The 15,878-nt window shown below is 38.1% G+C and overlaps 1 protein-coding gene across 1 annotated transcript in view; it reads right to left on the bottom strand.

Annotated features, from left to right (window-relative positions):
- LOC146475392 (multiple PDZ domain protein-like) overlaps nucleotides 1-15,216 on the bottom strand; it is a 38,159-nt gene extending 22,943 nt beyond the window's left edge. The window contains exons 1-13 of the mRNA XM_085115799.1: nucleotides 14,980-15,216; nucleotides 10,656-11,322; nucleotides 9,690-9,936; nucleotides 8,875-9,015; nucleotides 7,359-7,532; nucleotides 6,653-6,746; nucleotides 5,979-6,070; nucleotides 4,872-5,094; nucleotides 4,106-4,164; nucleotides 3,899-3,971; nucleotides 3,110-3,204; nucleotides 2,358-2,538; nucleotides 656-843 (exon numbers count right to left, since the gene is read on the bottom strand). Coding sequence (XP_084971925.1) covers nucleotides 656-843; nucleotides 2,358-2,538; nucleotides 3,110-3,204; nucleotides 3,899-3,971; nucleotides 4,106-4,164; nucleotides 4,872-5,094; nucleotides 5,979-6,070; nucleotides 6,653-6,746; nucleotides 7,359-7,532; nucleotides 8,875-9,015; nucleotides 9,690-9,936; nucleotides 10,656-11,322; nucleotides 14,980-14,995 — 2,250 coding nt within the window. The 5' untranslated portion in view covers nucleotides 14,996-15,216. The remainder of the gene's footprint in view (nucleotides 1-655; nucleotides 844-2,357; nucleotides 2,539-3,109; nucleotides 3,205-3,898; nucleotides 3,972-4,105; nucleotides 4,165-4,871; nucleotides 5,095-5,978; nucleotides 6,071-6,652; nucleotides 6,747-7,358; nucleotides 7,533-8,874; nucleotides 9,016-9,689; nucleotides 9,937-10,655; nucleotides 11,323-14,979) is intronic.
- Between the last annotated feature and the right edge of the window lie 662 nt (nucleotides 15,217-15,878).

Below are 15,878 nucleotides of genomic sequence, written 5' to 3'. Positions count from 1 at the left end.
TGAACACTGAATTAAGGGGTTACTTTCCAAAGAAACTGTGGTGCTGGGTCGGTGGGGAGTAGAAACGAATGTTTGGTTCATCAACAGAGTTGATAACTAAAGGTAAATTGGCCACTGTAAAAATATTCGAGTGCTGACGTTTCGAGCGATTTACCTTGAGTTAGAGCGGTTTTCAGTTGAGTGTAGTAAAACCAAAACCAGAGTAATTATTCTGGCCAATCACAACAGATGCAAACAGCACAATGGGCCAATCAGAATTCATAGCAAATACATGTAACCAGCGCCAAACGCGGGAGCGAGGCACGATTGGTTGCGGTTTTGGTTCTCATTGGCTGAGAAAGTGGCGCGAGTTTTCTTCACCAATCACAGAGCGTAGTAATGCAAAACAAAAGCAAACGCGGAATTACTTTCGACAATCAATAGGACATTTTCACTATGGCGTCATTTGACTACAACTACCAGAATCCTTCTGGTTTTTGTTTTCTCATGCTAATTAGAGCTATTGTTCTTTGCTCTACACTGGGATTACAAAATTTGAATTTGAAAAGGAAAACAAAATGAATTCTGGTAGTTGTAGTCAAATGACGCCATCATGAAAATGGCCTATTGAAAACCGCCCTATCAGTAAGTATTCAAGCACTGTGTTACCACGTACCTTGTAGTCAAGAATGCTAAATCCCAGGCCCCTGTCTTCCTTCTCCAGCTCCACGTACTCAATCTCCTCGGACCAAATGGACTGTGACAGGGCTGATGATTCATTGAATGCTGTGGGACTGGGGCTATCAGGCAGGGCGGACAGCATTGGACTGGGTGTGGTTATTCCGTGGTCGATACTGTCTTCAACTTCACACAAAATTGAAAAAAGAGAAAATCAATCACAAGTTCATTGTACCCGTTATTAGGGAGCTTAAGCAACGACGACGGCAGCGGCAACGAAAACGTCACCTGAAAACATATCTTTATTTCATTTGTGCTACTTCGCGATTATTTCAACTCGCTCAACTTTAACAAAAATGGCGAACTATCCAGGAACCAAATTGGTAGGAGTGGCGTACAAGTTAAGAAAGAAAATAAAAAATTCACCGTCGTGCGTTCACGTTCTCCACAAAATCTTAAATTTAGTCATTTCACGTTGATGTTTTGCAGAGGACGGTAAAGAAATGTGCCAAAATGTAGAACGCACGAGCAGAGCGATTGTTTTTGCTCTTTAAGGGGCTGTTTCCGTGGAGGGAGGAAGATCATAGCACTAGGAAGATCCGTGAAGGCGAAGAAACTTTTCGTTTGCTTTACATGCAGAAATTTCGGCCGAAGTTGGTTACCAAGTGAAGAGGGAAAAGAAGAAGAACTGTCGGCCTTTAGCAGCTGAACGCCCGGCTGCCGCCACGTTCGTTCTTTTTGTCCCTAGTACTAGGATCTTCCGAGCGAAAGTAGTTTACATGGTGCTAGGATCTTCCTATCTCTCAGCTAGGAAGTTCCTATCTCTAGGAAGATCCTAGCGCTAGGGCCAAGTACAACCTTCTGCACGTAAACTGAATACAGAAAACATGTGGCGCTAGGATGATCCGCCTCCTAGGATCTTCCTCCCTTCATGTAAACAGCCCCTAAACCTATTGTTTTGCGGCGTCGTTGCCGTCGCCGTCGTCGTTGCTTAAGCTCCCTATTTACTCACGAGAAGCTACCAGCAAGTCATAGACGTCAATAGATGAGGGCCTTTCCAAATACACTGTATCTTCAAAAGTGGAGAAAGGGGTACGTTTCTAAAGAAACTACGATGCTGGGTCGATGGGGAGTAGAAACAAATGTTTGGTTCATCAACAGGGTTGATAACTAAAGGTAAATTGGCAGCCGTCAAGAGATTCGAGTGCTGACATTTCAAGCGTTAGCCCTTCATCAGAGCGAACTATTTTATTTGTTGAGTCAGCTTAATCAGACTGTAGAGTTCCAGAAGATATCCATACTCCTCCCACGTAAGGTTTTTTGTTTTGCACACCGCCTCCCCCCAGGAAATTCCAGTTTAGCTTCATACTTTGCTTCTAAAAGTTTGAATCCTAAGACCCCCCTCACCCTAAGAATGTCTAATGACCTTCCATTGGGTGGGTACGGATTTTTTCTGGAACTGCGCATTTTGACTCCAATGAACACACATCTCTAATATGGAACACCGCACAATAATATTATCCGTTCAGAAAACATCTGGAAATTTCAAAAATTATCGGCTATAGAAAATACGCTCAGGCACATCACTAGCTTGGAATTGCTAATTTAGTTTTACATGTAAGTAGGTCAAGTTTCCCTTTCTCCTTGTCTGTTTGTTTTGAATGAGAGAATTGTTTTCGTTAATAACGCTATTATCTCACCTTGTCTATCACACTCTGTTGGTTCACTGTTCACCTCTGTGTCAGCTTCTGTTGCAATTGGCTTATCTTCATCCACCAATTCTCGTTTCCTAGCAACCACCAATCGGAAGTCCACTGGCAATCCTTGAATGAGTGATACTACGTCAGAGTGGTTCATCTCCAACACGCTGACACCATCCACCTGACAGAAATAAAATTATAACAAGTTGCACACAAGTTGAAAAGGGTGGCATGACCTCCAAATCTTCTATACACTATTAATGGGGAGGCATGGTAGCAAGGTAATTCCTAAGGCTTCATAATAATGTGGGTTGAGTTTGTTGTTGGTTCTCGTCCTTGCTCCGAGAGGTTTGTTCCTCTCCTCAAAAACCAACATTTCCAAATTCTGATTCGATCAGGAATCTGAGGGTGGCAGGTTTGTCAGTCGTAAAGACTGTTTAGTGTAACCCTCCTTATTTACAATTTATGGTCAACTCTTGCCTTGCGGACCCCTGATAATATGGACAGCAGCTTAGAAATCCCCGGCAAAAATAAATTGCAGAAGTTCAACTGAAACAAATTCCTGCTGTTACGGACTCTCGCTATTAAGGACACTGGCTCGCAGTCCCGTGGGTGTCCGCAATAAAGGGAGTTGACTGTATTTATTCATTTAAGAGACACAGGTGATGTGATATCAAAGCTGTTGACTGCTGTGTACACCTATCATTGAACAGTACCATTTTTTAATTATTAACGCTATATTGGCTGTTTACCTCTACTAGATGATCTCCAGGCTGGACAATTCCATTCTGACCCACCGGACCCTCAGGACTCACAGCATGTACCCTGTGCCATGGCAGGGACCCATCTGAGGAACATAATAAAAAAAGGTACAGGTACCCAACACCACTGTTAGGAACATGAAAATATTTCTCTCTTACAGGAGTCAAACTGCTCCTTACATAATAGATAAGGGGGTTACTTTCTCAAGAAACTGTCAGTGGTGCGTCAGTGGGGAGTAGAAACATGTTTGGTTTATCAACAGAGTTGATAACTAAAGGTAAATTGGCTACCGTAAAGAGATTTGAGTGCTGACACCCTTCATCAGAGCGAATGAATTCGCTCTGATGATTAGGGCCCTTGAAACACTTGAAACCTCAGCTCTCACAATCATGTGCTGTAGATGGTACATTGCTCTAACTTGGTGTCTTAACATTAGAACATTTTTCAACTGAGTATTGAAAGTACAATACGTAAATCCATGTTTATTTTGATTTTGCTAAATACTAAGCTGTGTGATTGGTTAACGAAATTTGTGCCACTTTATAAACCATTATGAGAAGCAATTTTAACCAAAACCAATCATGACTTCCCCACACGCATTTTCCCCCTCTTGCATACATGTACTTTGGTAACGGTTACATGTATTTGCTTCAATTTTTTGCTGGTTCATTGGGCTGTTTACTTCTGATGTGGTTGGCAAGAGTAACTACTTTGGTTTTGGTTATACAACACTTAATAATTGATAGCCGCTTTAACAGTACAGAACTTCTTTTCCATACCTTGAGTATTTTGGGTTCCTTCTAAGCTAATTCCCAGACCACCACCTGGTTGGAATTTTGAAATGTCAGCAACCTGTTGAAGGAATCATTAAAAATTCCTTTATAACTTGCAACAGTGTGTACAAGATTACTAACTAAAAAAAGCTGAAAACAAGTTAATACTGTATCTGAGCAGGTCAATACTTTGAATGAAAGTTGATCACTCACTAGAACCTCCACACTATCTCCAAGAAGCTTGTCATAATGTTCCCTGACTGCTTCTACATCTGAAAAAAAAAAAAAATTAAATGTATATTGAAGTTTAAACTGGTTTCACAAAGCATTTTTTCAGTTCCTTTTTACCTACATGTAAAAGTTGCCCTTACTGTAAGTTTAAAAATGTAAACACTTTGAAGTATAGGAAGTGATGTGGTTAAAGCATGAGACATAATTATTAAATTTTTGTAAGTTATTTCTGAGTAGCATACCTGTAAACTAGCTTTGGGTAGCTAAGTGCATTTCCACTATATAAAAAAAAACATATTTACATAGTATTTATATTTTATTAAACCTGATGGTCCTGGATTCAAGTTCTGATCTGACCAGTAACTGGTTTACAACTGGAAGTTGTTTCATGTACATGTATGGTAGATGCACGTTCAACTCTGTAACGTAACTGAATTTAATTTTGAAAAGGTTTTCAAGTTTATCCGCACGTGGTTCTCGTTCACGATGGCAGGACTGCATGCCAAAGTCCCATCATGCCTCAGGACCTTAATAGGACTTCAAGTACTAATCATGTAATGTAATCATGTAATCAACCATGCTTGAAAAATAGTCAAAAAAAATTAATGGTCTGCCTGCTGGAGATCACTCTGTTGATCATTTTCTTTATTCTCATTACTTGAATGTTTGATCAATCACTGATATTGTGAGGAGAAATTCTAACGATGTTGGTCACTATTTGCACTTAAGGGTAAAACATGAAATTTACCTTGGTTTGGTTTCTGAGCCTCTGGTGTGGTTTGCTCTGCTGCCGGCAATGTTTCTGCTAATCCACCGCTAGACTGGGCACTCAGCTGTGATGAAGGTGATTGCGTTCTGTTGAGTGGCTGACTGACATGACGAGCCACCTTAAGTCTAACAACAGGTCCAGTTTGTTTGAGAATTTCCACTGCCTGTTGATTGTCTTTTCCATGTAGGCTGACATCATCCACCTTTAATAATAATAATAATAATAATAATAATAATAATAATAATAATAATAATAATTCTTTATTAAAATATTCCACACAGACTGCTATTTACAAGTTGAAGTATATAAAAAAGAGCTATTAAAAAAACCTATTCACAATTCATTTCGATTAAAAAGAAAGATAATATTTTCAAGCAATAATGTTTTTGTAAAGAAAAAGAAAAAAAACAGACGTCATGAAGTAATAATAATAATAATAATAATAATAATAATAATAATAATAATAATAATAGCTCTCGATCGGTCAGTACTGTGTTGTTTATTTAGACAAGAATCTTTGCTCCTCATTACATGTCTCTCTTCAAACAGGTGTACAAAAAGGCTCTGGTGACACACTGCTGGGGGTTACAACCCTGTGATGGAGTACCATCCAGGAAGCATACCATCCAGGAAGGTAAAATGGTAAAGTTGCACAATGCACCTTAGTGGCCCACATGGCCAGAGTTAGCCCGGTTTCTGTGACATGAAGCAACTAGGAGTATGGCTACACCCCCCCCTCCCCCCGCCCCCCCGGATGGGATGCTAGTCCATCACAGGCTTACCCCCAGCAGTATGTTGCCGGTATCCATGCATACACCTGGGTGAAGAGAGACAATGTGGAGCAAAGTTTCTTGTCTAAGGAAATGACACAGCAATGAAGAGACCAACCTGGCCTTGAACCACCCACCCTCGGACCATCCTATGGAAAGTCCGACGCTCTAACCACTACACCACTGATAATCTCCTAGTTGCCTCGTACTACAGAAGCCAGGTTAAGCCTGGCTGTGAAGACCATTTGGCATAAGTACAATTTTTCTTAGTATATAATTATCTGTCCATGGCCACAGCAATTCAATAAGTCTGTACCTCAATGATCTGGTCATTGACCCTCAGTCTGCCATCCACGGCTGCTGCACTCCCCTCTGCTATGCTTTTGACAAAGATGCCAGATAATTCCCCTACAGGTAAAGAAATTAAATGTGGCTGCAATACCATTAACAAAATTAATGAAGGTTGAATTAAGCTATGAGATATGTAGTGTCTTTGATGACCACCTCTGACAAGGTGGGTCCTCTTAGAACAAACTTGTTATCACCAGTTCCCTAACAAAATCAATAGCATGTGCTACCATACAATCACAATGCTTTCAAAATATGGACAACCACTTTGTGTTTGTAACAAGACATGTTTCAGTCGTTCAACATTCATCATCAATAATTGTGAGTTTGTTTACAGTTGTTATTCAAATTTATACCAACAATGGCATAACATTTTTTAAAATTAACGGACAATATTTGAATGTGCGAGACATAGAACAATGCTGCAATTTCTCTACAAACGTTATCTGCATGTACACAAAAGTTCAGGTGTAAACATGTCACGTACATGTACCATTGACATTATGCATACATATTCATGAACATGTATAAGAGGCAAGCTTCCTTATGATGAAATGACTTAAAATCAGCCTCCTTCACTGTTGGTTTCATATCTAATTATATGAACATGTTCTCTATGATCAAGAAGCAATTCCAACAAACCTGCTGCCTTCTCAACATATCCAGCTATTGTAATTCCTAGACCTCTGCTGTCTTTCACGAGCTCCACATCAAATGTTTCTACATCTCTGTCATCCTAACAAAAACAGGAAAAGGATAGATATTTACCACTAGCCCCACTCATGAAGAAAACAAGTTAGTTGTATCAATGGTTAAGGTTAGATATGTCAATGAGAGTTGATCCTTTCAGTGGCAAGTGATAACTACATGTACATGTACTGTCCGTGTATAAATTATACTAGAGAAAAAGTGACCAAAGTTTGCTGTCAATGGCAAAATGCAGTTGTCAACTTTCAACACTAATTTGTGATTAGCTACATACAGTGTTGAGTATTAGGACCCAAGCTGCTTAGTCTAACTGGTACTAAGTTATCAGGCTGGTAAAACAACATCAGAAGGGAAGGAATAATATAATTATTGTTGCTGCCCTCACAGCAACACTGGGTATATTGTGTAAAGTGATAATGATGATGATGATCATCATCATTATCGTGATCATGATGGCAGTCATGGTGGTGATGTGGATGGTGGCTGTTGGGTGACAACAGTAATGATGATGACGATGATGATGATGATGGCAACAAATGCTGTACTCAGGGACAAGCCGGTCAAATTGATTTCATAATAGCCTTAACTGCCCTTCTATTAGCTACAAGAGCTTACATATGACCTCTATCAACTGTCCTACCTCTTCCCTTGTTCCAGCCTCCAAAGTAGAGTCATCAGTGACTAGTCGTGCAATAACCAGTTTAACGTGTTGTCCAACTTTACGTAACACCTGGGCGACCTGTTCACTACCCATACCGCCAACATTGACTTCTCCAATTTGAAGAATATGGTCGCCACTTCGTAGATGTCCATCCTAGAGTTGGATTGATCAGAACTTCATTCAAAGACATTGAAATAATATTTCACTATCAGCCAAAACATTATTAATTTAGTACCACCTATTTTTCTTTTAAATTTTCCATGCATTGCCATACTGGATTTCATGACATTATATGGTTGCCAGATTATTAAAATTTTTACGCAGAAGAACTTCAGCTTCCTGACAATAGTGATATCTGTATGACATCATAAAATCCAAAATGGTAGATGCTGCTGCTGTGTACTTCATTTTGCGATAAAACGGGAATCTTGCCCATAATCATGAATGAGATTTTACTGCAAACAAAGCACAAAGCAGTGGATAAAACATTGGGAAAACATCTCCAGAAGGAATTCAAGGCCCGATGCAAAAAATTATCTGGTAAATCTGACCTAAAACAACAAAAAACAGATTACTATGTTCTAAAACACACCTGTCTATAGTTTGGTTAAGCCTTCAGCCCTTTATTTACAACTTGGCTATCATTAAAGGGGCAGTATCGTGGGAGATATCATGATTTTGGGCAAATATTCACCAAATTTAAACTTTGAACACTTTGTTAATTAATTTCTAAATCGCTAATTTAAAGAAAATAATATTAACAACAGTGATTCTACTGAGACAAACGGTTGAACCAAAATATAGTACATCCAATTTTTAGTGCGTTACGACAGTGAAGTTGAAAATGTTGGCCCGACATTTTCAAATTTGAACCCACTTTTATTTTGGTCATCTGCCAGCGAAAATATCCGTGGATAGTTTCTTTGCAATCTGATAGTCTTTTAATGGAATTTTGGTCATTGTATCTGGGCTGCTATCAACCGAATAGCATCTTTTTTAGTTTCAATGCGTTTCTAAAAATAGCGTGATACTGTCCCTTTAATTTTTGGGTTCTTAACATTTGGTGAACAGACGGCATCTCTTATTAATTAATTGTCTTGTTAAGACTGGCTTTAAATCTCCCTAAAGGCAGATTCCATGTTGAACTTCAGGGTAAATGGGTGCCAATACCTGGCTCCCATCTTCTTTTAAATTACCCCTGCATTTAGGTTGCGTTCAATTTATTTCTGGATTAAGAATTTAATTGGAATAGCTGTTAGATTTCTCTTTTTATAATAAGTAAATTTGGGAAGACATTTCTACTAACTTTTGCAGGCACATGTTCAGTTTAGAGCAATCTTTTACTCTTGACTAACTCCAAAAACAGGCCTATAGATATTACTAATCACTGTTACGTATTCCTATTCCAGAAAAATCGAATGCACCCTTAGGCTTTGTAGTTGTATATACATGTAAGCAACAATCGTGGTGTCAACAGCTGATCACAGATGCTCACCCTATCAGCAACACCTCCAGGAAGGATAGTCTTCACAATAACACCAGTACTTCTACCACCAACAATGCCAAACCCCAACCCTGAGCCATCATTGTGTAGCTCCACGGTTTCAATGTGCCGCAAATTCTCGCCATCCCCAGCCTGCAATTTGAACATGTTATTAATAAATAATATTATAAATTACATACCTTAGTTGCATGTACTAAGCAGGTGGTGCCGTCATTTACAATCATAGATTCAATTAACATATTTATTTAATAAAACAAATTTTGACTACAGGTTAAAGTAATCACCTTTCAAAGTATTGTCAAACAGCTTTTTTAATTAGTTAATAAAATAAAATAAATTATCACTATTGGATTGGAAACTGTTCAAAATGACCAAGTGAAGGGGTTAATACAATAATTTATTGTAAAAATATTTTATCATAAATTACCATGGAAAGAATTCCTAATATAATAATAGTTTTATTATTAATAAGAAGATGTACTTACTAGTAAGAGATTATTCGTCCATTACAAAAATTATTATGTTAAAAGATTTTTAATTCCAGTAAGGTTTGTCTGCACTGAAGGTTGCACTCAATTGGAATACTAACTAAAAATTAATGTCAGTTATTAAAAAAAACCACAATGCCTAAAAACCCTGGATGTACACCTTAACAAAATATTGAAAAATTGAATGTTACTCGTCAAGTATCTTCTGACAAATAATGCACCCTTCATTTATCATGGTAATGGTACTGGTTCACAAGGAGGAGCTTACACGAAGCTGTGTTTATAATATTTGATAATCAGTTACTGTTAATAACTTACAGGCACTGTCACCGATGTATGGGACACGGAACTAACATCCGATGGCGTCCTGGATAGCATAGAACTTGCACCAGAGGTTGTGCGAGACAGGTTTCTGGAGCGTGGAATTCCGCCCCTTGCAACAATGAGTTCAACTTCACCACTGGTTTGCTGCAAAACTCCAATAGCTTGTTGGTGGGACACTCCACTGTCAAGCTGCTTACCATCAATTGCAAGGATCTGATCACTCTCTTGCAAGCGACCATCACTACCAATAACAAGAACAAAAATTCATAGCACTTATGATAACGTGCAGCTGAGCTTTGTTTACAGAATAAAAACAATCATTAAAGAGACAATGGCAGCAGTAATTTGTTTATAAATTCATTGAAATTTTGTTTAGGAATCTTCATTGTTATCAGTCATAAATAAACTTTAATGTTGCAAAACACACAACAGACCAACAAAGTGAACGGAATGTCACAAGTACCATAGGACACCCTGCGAGCAGCAGTTTCTGCACCTGATGCTAGCATAGCGTCCAGTGGACAAACCACTGCTTGCAGTGTACACGGGACATATCACGATCTTTTAAATTAACTTTGGTCAATTTACATGTACATGTAGACCAAGAAGAACAGGTTCTGGCAGTATTAGGCAGCTGGGTATGGACATTTTCACTGGCTCCAGACAAATGTTAATATTAAAATATTAATTATAATGATTTTGATCCCTACTACTGCACATGTATTTTGACAGTTAATGAAAAATAAAGCACTGTAAGATGCAACACAGTTTGGAAAAAAATTCCTGGCTCCTTTTCAATTCTACCTCCGACATGTACTTCAAACACAAGCACTGTGCCTGTACTTGTTGAGTCTTGAATGTCAGAGTTTGCATGTTATACATGCACCTCACTTGACCTCATTTATAATAATTTTCCAAATATGTAATCCTTAGATTAATAATTCATTTTGTCATTTTTACCTTCCTGCAACACCCCCGGGTTGGATCTCCTGGATGAATATTCCTAACTCTCCGCGATTTTCACTCTTCAATCCCACAACACTGAAACCCAATCCACCTTGCTCTGGTTTGATTAGCTTCACCGTCTCAATCTCGCGCCCTTGTGCCAGGGTTTCCATGCCCTTCTGAAAATCCTCATTGTGACCAAATCTGGACTTTTTGAGCTCAGCAACAACCTGCTCTCTGTTATCGTCAGGTAACTCAAATTCAGCATCAGCGGGAAATTCAGGAGATTCGTAAGCGTAAGACGCCTCTTGAGTATTTGACCACTCATTAGGTGGTTCACTTCTGGGAGGTGCCTCAAGGTTTTGAGGTTCTTGATCAAAAGCGCCCGCAGTCGATGCTGGTTCGTTTCTTATTACATTTCCTTCACTGTCTGACACTGACTGGTGAGGGAATACAAGCTCCCCTGTTGGGGAGAACTCAAAGTCTTTAACTGTTCCAGGTGGTACATGCTGTAATTGTTTGTTGAGTTCTTTGACAGACTGCTGAATTACCAGAAGCTGTCTGAAGAGAGGACTCTCCAGCATTTGCTTGATTCTTTCAAGTTCTTCATCATTGTCAGTGTCTCCTTGAGACTGGAGCTTCTTTTGAAAGCCATCTAAGATCTCCGCAGCACGAGATGTGTCTGGAAGGAAAATAAAATTCATGATCAGTAGCTGTTTCAAGCCTTGCTGTGGATTCACTCTTGACTAACAAACGGCTAGCACTCGAATCTTTTTACGGTGGTCATGCAAATAACTCTTCCAGATGTTTGCCACACCTCATGCAATTGACATGATGACAGGGCAAAGAAAGCATTTATTATACATCGTACTAGCCAGAAAACTTTGATTTAAATGATCGGTAGCATTGGCTATTGTAAGTGATCGTATGGGTGAATTCTTTCAATAATCAATGTTGCATGATGTCTTTTTTAAACAATTTTATTTAAGCTTAATGGTTTGAGCAGGCTTCCTTAGCGTTGACATCATTAATGTGAACACGTATCAAAATCATTAATCATAAAGTGATGCTACATTTATTACTAGCCTGTGCAGGGCTGCAAATAACGGCCGGTCAACGGACAATGTCCGGTCAAAATTAGGTATTGACCGGACAAATCCTTGGATTGCCGGACATCTTGTCCGGTCCTTTACCGACTCGTTCAGAGAAATTTTAATTTTCAACGATTTGATAATCACAAGGGACAACATTCATGTTTCCGAAAGAAAACAAAACGAATTAACTATGATAAAACTATAGACAAATTAGTGGTCGAGAAATTCCCGGTAGTCGCAAATTTCCACGATGTCATCAAGTCCTGTCGCGACCACAACGCGACCGTTATTTTATTTACTTTAAGTGTTCCCAATTAGTAGAGGGTTTTGCCTTTGGCTAGATAGCATGATTGACTCTTAAATAAAGTGAGTGATTATTTGATTGATTGAATGATCGGAAAGCACCCTCACGAAGAATAGTCTCGCTGCACCGAGAATACTCCACGTAGCATTTGTTGCAAAGTGCGAAAAGAAAACAAACTATACGTTACTTCCGGCACACCCTGCAAAACATGCTTGGTTACTAAGCTTACTGGTGATTTCATCACTCGATGCAACTCAAAAATGGAGCGTATAACACAAAAAGTGGAAGAATAAAGTTGTCTTAAAGGGATTCTAAATGGAAGAAAGTCAGCGAGCGCAACAGTTGTACTTGGAATAAGACGCCATGCATTTAATACAATTACATACAGTGCTGCCGAATTTCGAAACCCTTAGACGATATGACTTAAAGTTAAGTGTTTCTTGTTTAAGTTTACATTTCAGTTAACTTCTTTTTTCAAATTAATTAAGAGATCGATTGAACCCTTCAGCTTTAATATGTTCTGCACATTTTACTTAAAGTTCAGTTGTAGAAATGATGTGTCGATTGCCAAAGTGTTATATTTAATTGTAAGTGATTTTGCCAGATGCAAAGCAAAACGGACAATTGCGGTTGTACATGTATCTTGCGTAACCGTTCCACGTACTGAATGCGAGGCTGCATATGCGGTAAAGAGTAGTAAAACTATCAACTTGTAATTTTTATTGCCAAACCGACTTGGATTCAGTTGTTTTTTAGTTATAAAAGGATTACTGTGCAATTTGGTTTCACTATCGCAAGAGTTACGATTGTTAAAATTTGACTGGCCAAAAACGGGTAGTGTCCGAGCAAAAACATGTTTGACCGGACAACGTGACCGGCGCCTGCCCGTTAGTTATTTGCAGCCCTGCTGTGAGCAGGTGGTCTTGTTTGCGAGCAGCGAAGACACGGCACAAGTTATGGTTTGCCAACCCGACCAGCCCGAAACTTGCACAAAACAAACTAGTCAGAGCACCTGCATGTTCACTGGCTATATTGTATGGTGCATTGGTCAACAATTATTCTCAACAGTCTGACAAGTGTTAAGGGTATTTGTAGTGTAAAAACATGCATGTACGTGAACTATGTAACCATTTTTCATGCCAATAGTTAGAATTATTTCGTATTTGACATTGATAGATCTGTTTCCAGACCAGTACTATATCTGTCATTATATTTTCACCAGCTAAAGCTGATAACAAAAGAGACTGCATGAATATCAAGAATAAAAATATTGCCTTCCAATCACAATATTTACATGACTGTTTACGGAAAAACATCATGTGATACCCTGGCTGACAGTAAACAACCTCTGAACTATGAATCACCAAGTTGATTAGAAACATCTTATAATAATAATATTATACACTGTACCTCAGAATTTAGTCTTTAGAACCCCATAATCTAATATGGTCATAAATAAATATGTCTATAGACATGTACATGTACATCACGTTGATATGCACACTGTATGTCATTGGTTACCCACACAATCCTAGAAATAGCTTCTAATACTGTTAATTAGCTCAATATTTCATTTTAATAAACAGCAAACTTTACATGTCTATTTTGGACCTTTCAATTCAAGAAGATTCTGTTTGAATTCATCTCTTGGTGACAATGGAACAAACAGACAAACTAATCAAATATACAGTTGAACCTTGATTATCCTGACTCCTTGGGACGAGTAAATAGTCCGGATAAAAAAAATATGAAGATTAATGAGACAGTAAGATAAACGAAAGAAATAAAAAAAAAACAGAATTAATTTTAATATTATTGTGAGTGTCAATTTTTAAACATACAGTATCTAACCAACTGGTTGATGCTTTGAAGCTTTCGCAATAAGCTAGCTCTGCTTTCAACTGAGCTCAGAAATGTTTTGCTTTCTCCTGAAGAAGCGGACCTGAAATTGGTGTACTATTTGATCTTTGCTGAATAACCCAGGGTGCTAGTAGATTTTCAAGTAAAAGAGAGACTGGAAAGGACCTCTAAAACACCAAAATGGGCCTTCACAACCTAGTGCCTAGCATAAACCCTGCTTTCTCACACACAACCAGGAGCCATGCCAAGCTCAACCATGCAATAAACAAAAATGAGCCTTGGACCACACCATACGACCTGAAAAACCCTGTTTTTAAAGAGTTGTGCCTGGCACAAAATTTATCAAGTTTAAGATTAATTTCCTCAGATCAAAAATTTCATTTTCAAAAAGATGCTATTTGCAGTTCAAGTAATTTAGAGGAAGAATAATAATCATTAAACCTTCTGCCATGACTTTGACCCTTTAGGTCAGCATTTCTTTCGATTAATTTACAAATACATGACCACATTATAATTAATCACGTACTACACTAAACAATAGCTTATCAAAACAGTCAACAACGAGATGTACGTAGTTACATCTCAGCTTGTATTGAACTCACAACAGCAATGTTTCTCTAACTGTTTAATAAACAAGTTATTATGTCACAGAAAAAGCTCAAGAGTAATGTCGTGATACACAGATTAACGATCTGAACTATTTGACGAATTTGCTGTACATGTGAGGAAATAAACCTTGGCTAAAATTTGGATCATTTGACATTTTCCATACAATTCCATTGGAAAGAATAAGAAAACGAGTGCAATTTATAGTAAAGTAGGAAAACATTTCTGTATTATATTAACCGAACTACTGCAAGCCTGATTAAATATGAGCCTATATTAAAATATCTCGTCGGATGTCTGCGGCCAAGCTTACAAGCTTTAACTTTAAAGAGAGTAAAACTCGAAATCAAGATAAAAACTTTCCGCAAGTTTTAACCACTGATAGAAAACAGATCTCAGTGCCTCGAATGATGGATTATTAGTAAAAGCTTTACCATTAAAAGCGACTAAACAAAGAAAATCAACTCGTGCTAACCTGATAAAATAGGCATCGTGGCGATAAGGTGTCACAGCATCGAGATTTTTCTCTCCCGTCACCGTGAGGAGGGATCACGTCTTGTGAGTCAACTTTCCTCGATATTTACAAGTTTGGTTTATGAGAGAGCCCTTAAAAAGCAGCATCTGTCCATGGAGTAACGCATAAACGATGAAAATTCCAAACAATTCTAAAATAACTTGTGAGTTTACGTCGAGTTTGTAAATAGACTCGAGAATGAAGGCCGGGCTGCTAAGCGCTAAGACAATGACAATGCATTGCGAGCGTACAGTCGCGTGGTTGGAGAAGAGAAACTCTATTAATTACTAAAACTATTCTTAAAAGGTTCAATGTTTATTTGTGGTTCTATAATTATATAGTTGTGATGATGTAAAACCAGGAACAGTGTCGAGAACACAACTCTCACGTACATGGTTTACAAATAGAGTCTGGAGCTAACATTTGTACAAAGTAAAGAAATTAAAAACAAAACAAAAAAAACAAACATACACTGTAAAAATTTGAATAAATGCGAACTTAAAAATATAAAAAAAGATCTTATACCAAACTCAAAAGAAGGGCAGAATTTTACCGTTAATCTAAGAATACTTTTTAATAGCAAATTCTGACTTTCTCACGACAGTTCACTCTCCCATCTCGTTTGCCCAAATGATTAATTTCCCGTATAGTAAGGCCATAGTGCCAACAATAACATCCCTTGATTAAACACTGCAAAGCACTTCACTTAGAACCTTAATTTAAGTAAAAATTCGTAATATAATATCACTTCATAATTTCAACAACACTTTTGACGTCTTTTTCAGAATAAGGATATATGTCATCAAGGCACGTCTGGTTTCCCATCTTAACATCTGTTTCTCTAAATCCAAAATTTTCTC

The sequence above is a fragment of the Pavona decussata genome, unplaced genomic scaffold, assembly GCF_977016875.1.
Source record: "Pavona decussata unplaced genomic scaffold, jaPavDecu1.1 SCAFFOLD_84, whole genome shotgun sequence".
NCBI lineage: Eukaryota > Metazoa > Cnidaria > Anthozoa > Scleractinia > Agariciidae > Pavona > Pavona decussata.
The sequence above is the reverse complement of the archived record's forward strand: the minus strand, read 5'-3'. Positions and strand labels throughout refer to the sequence as shown.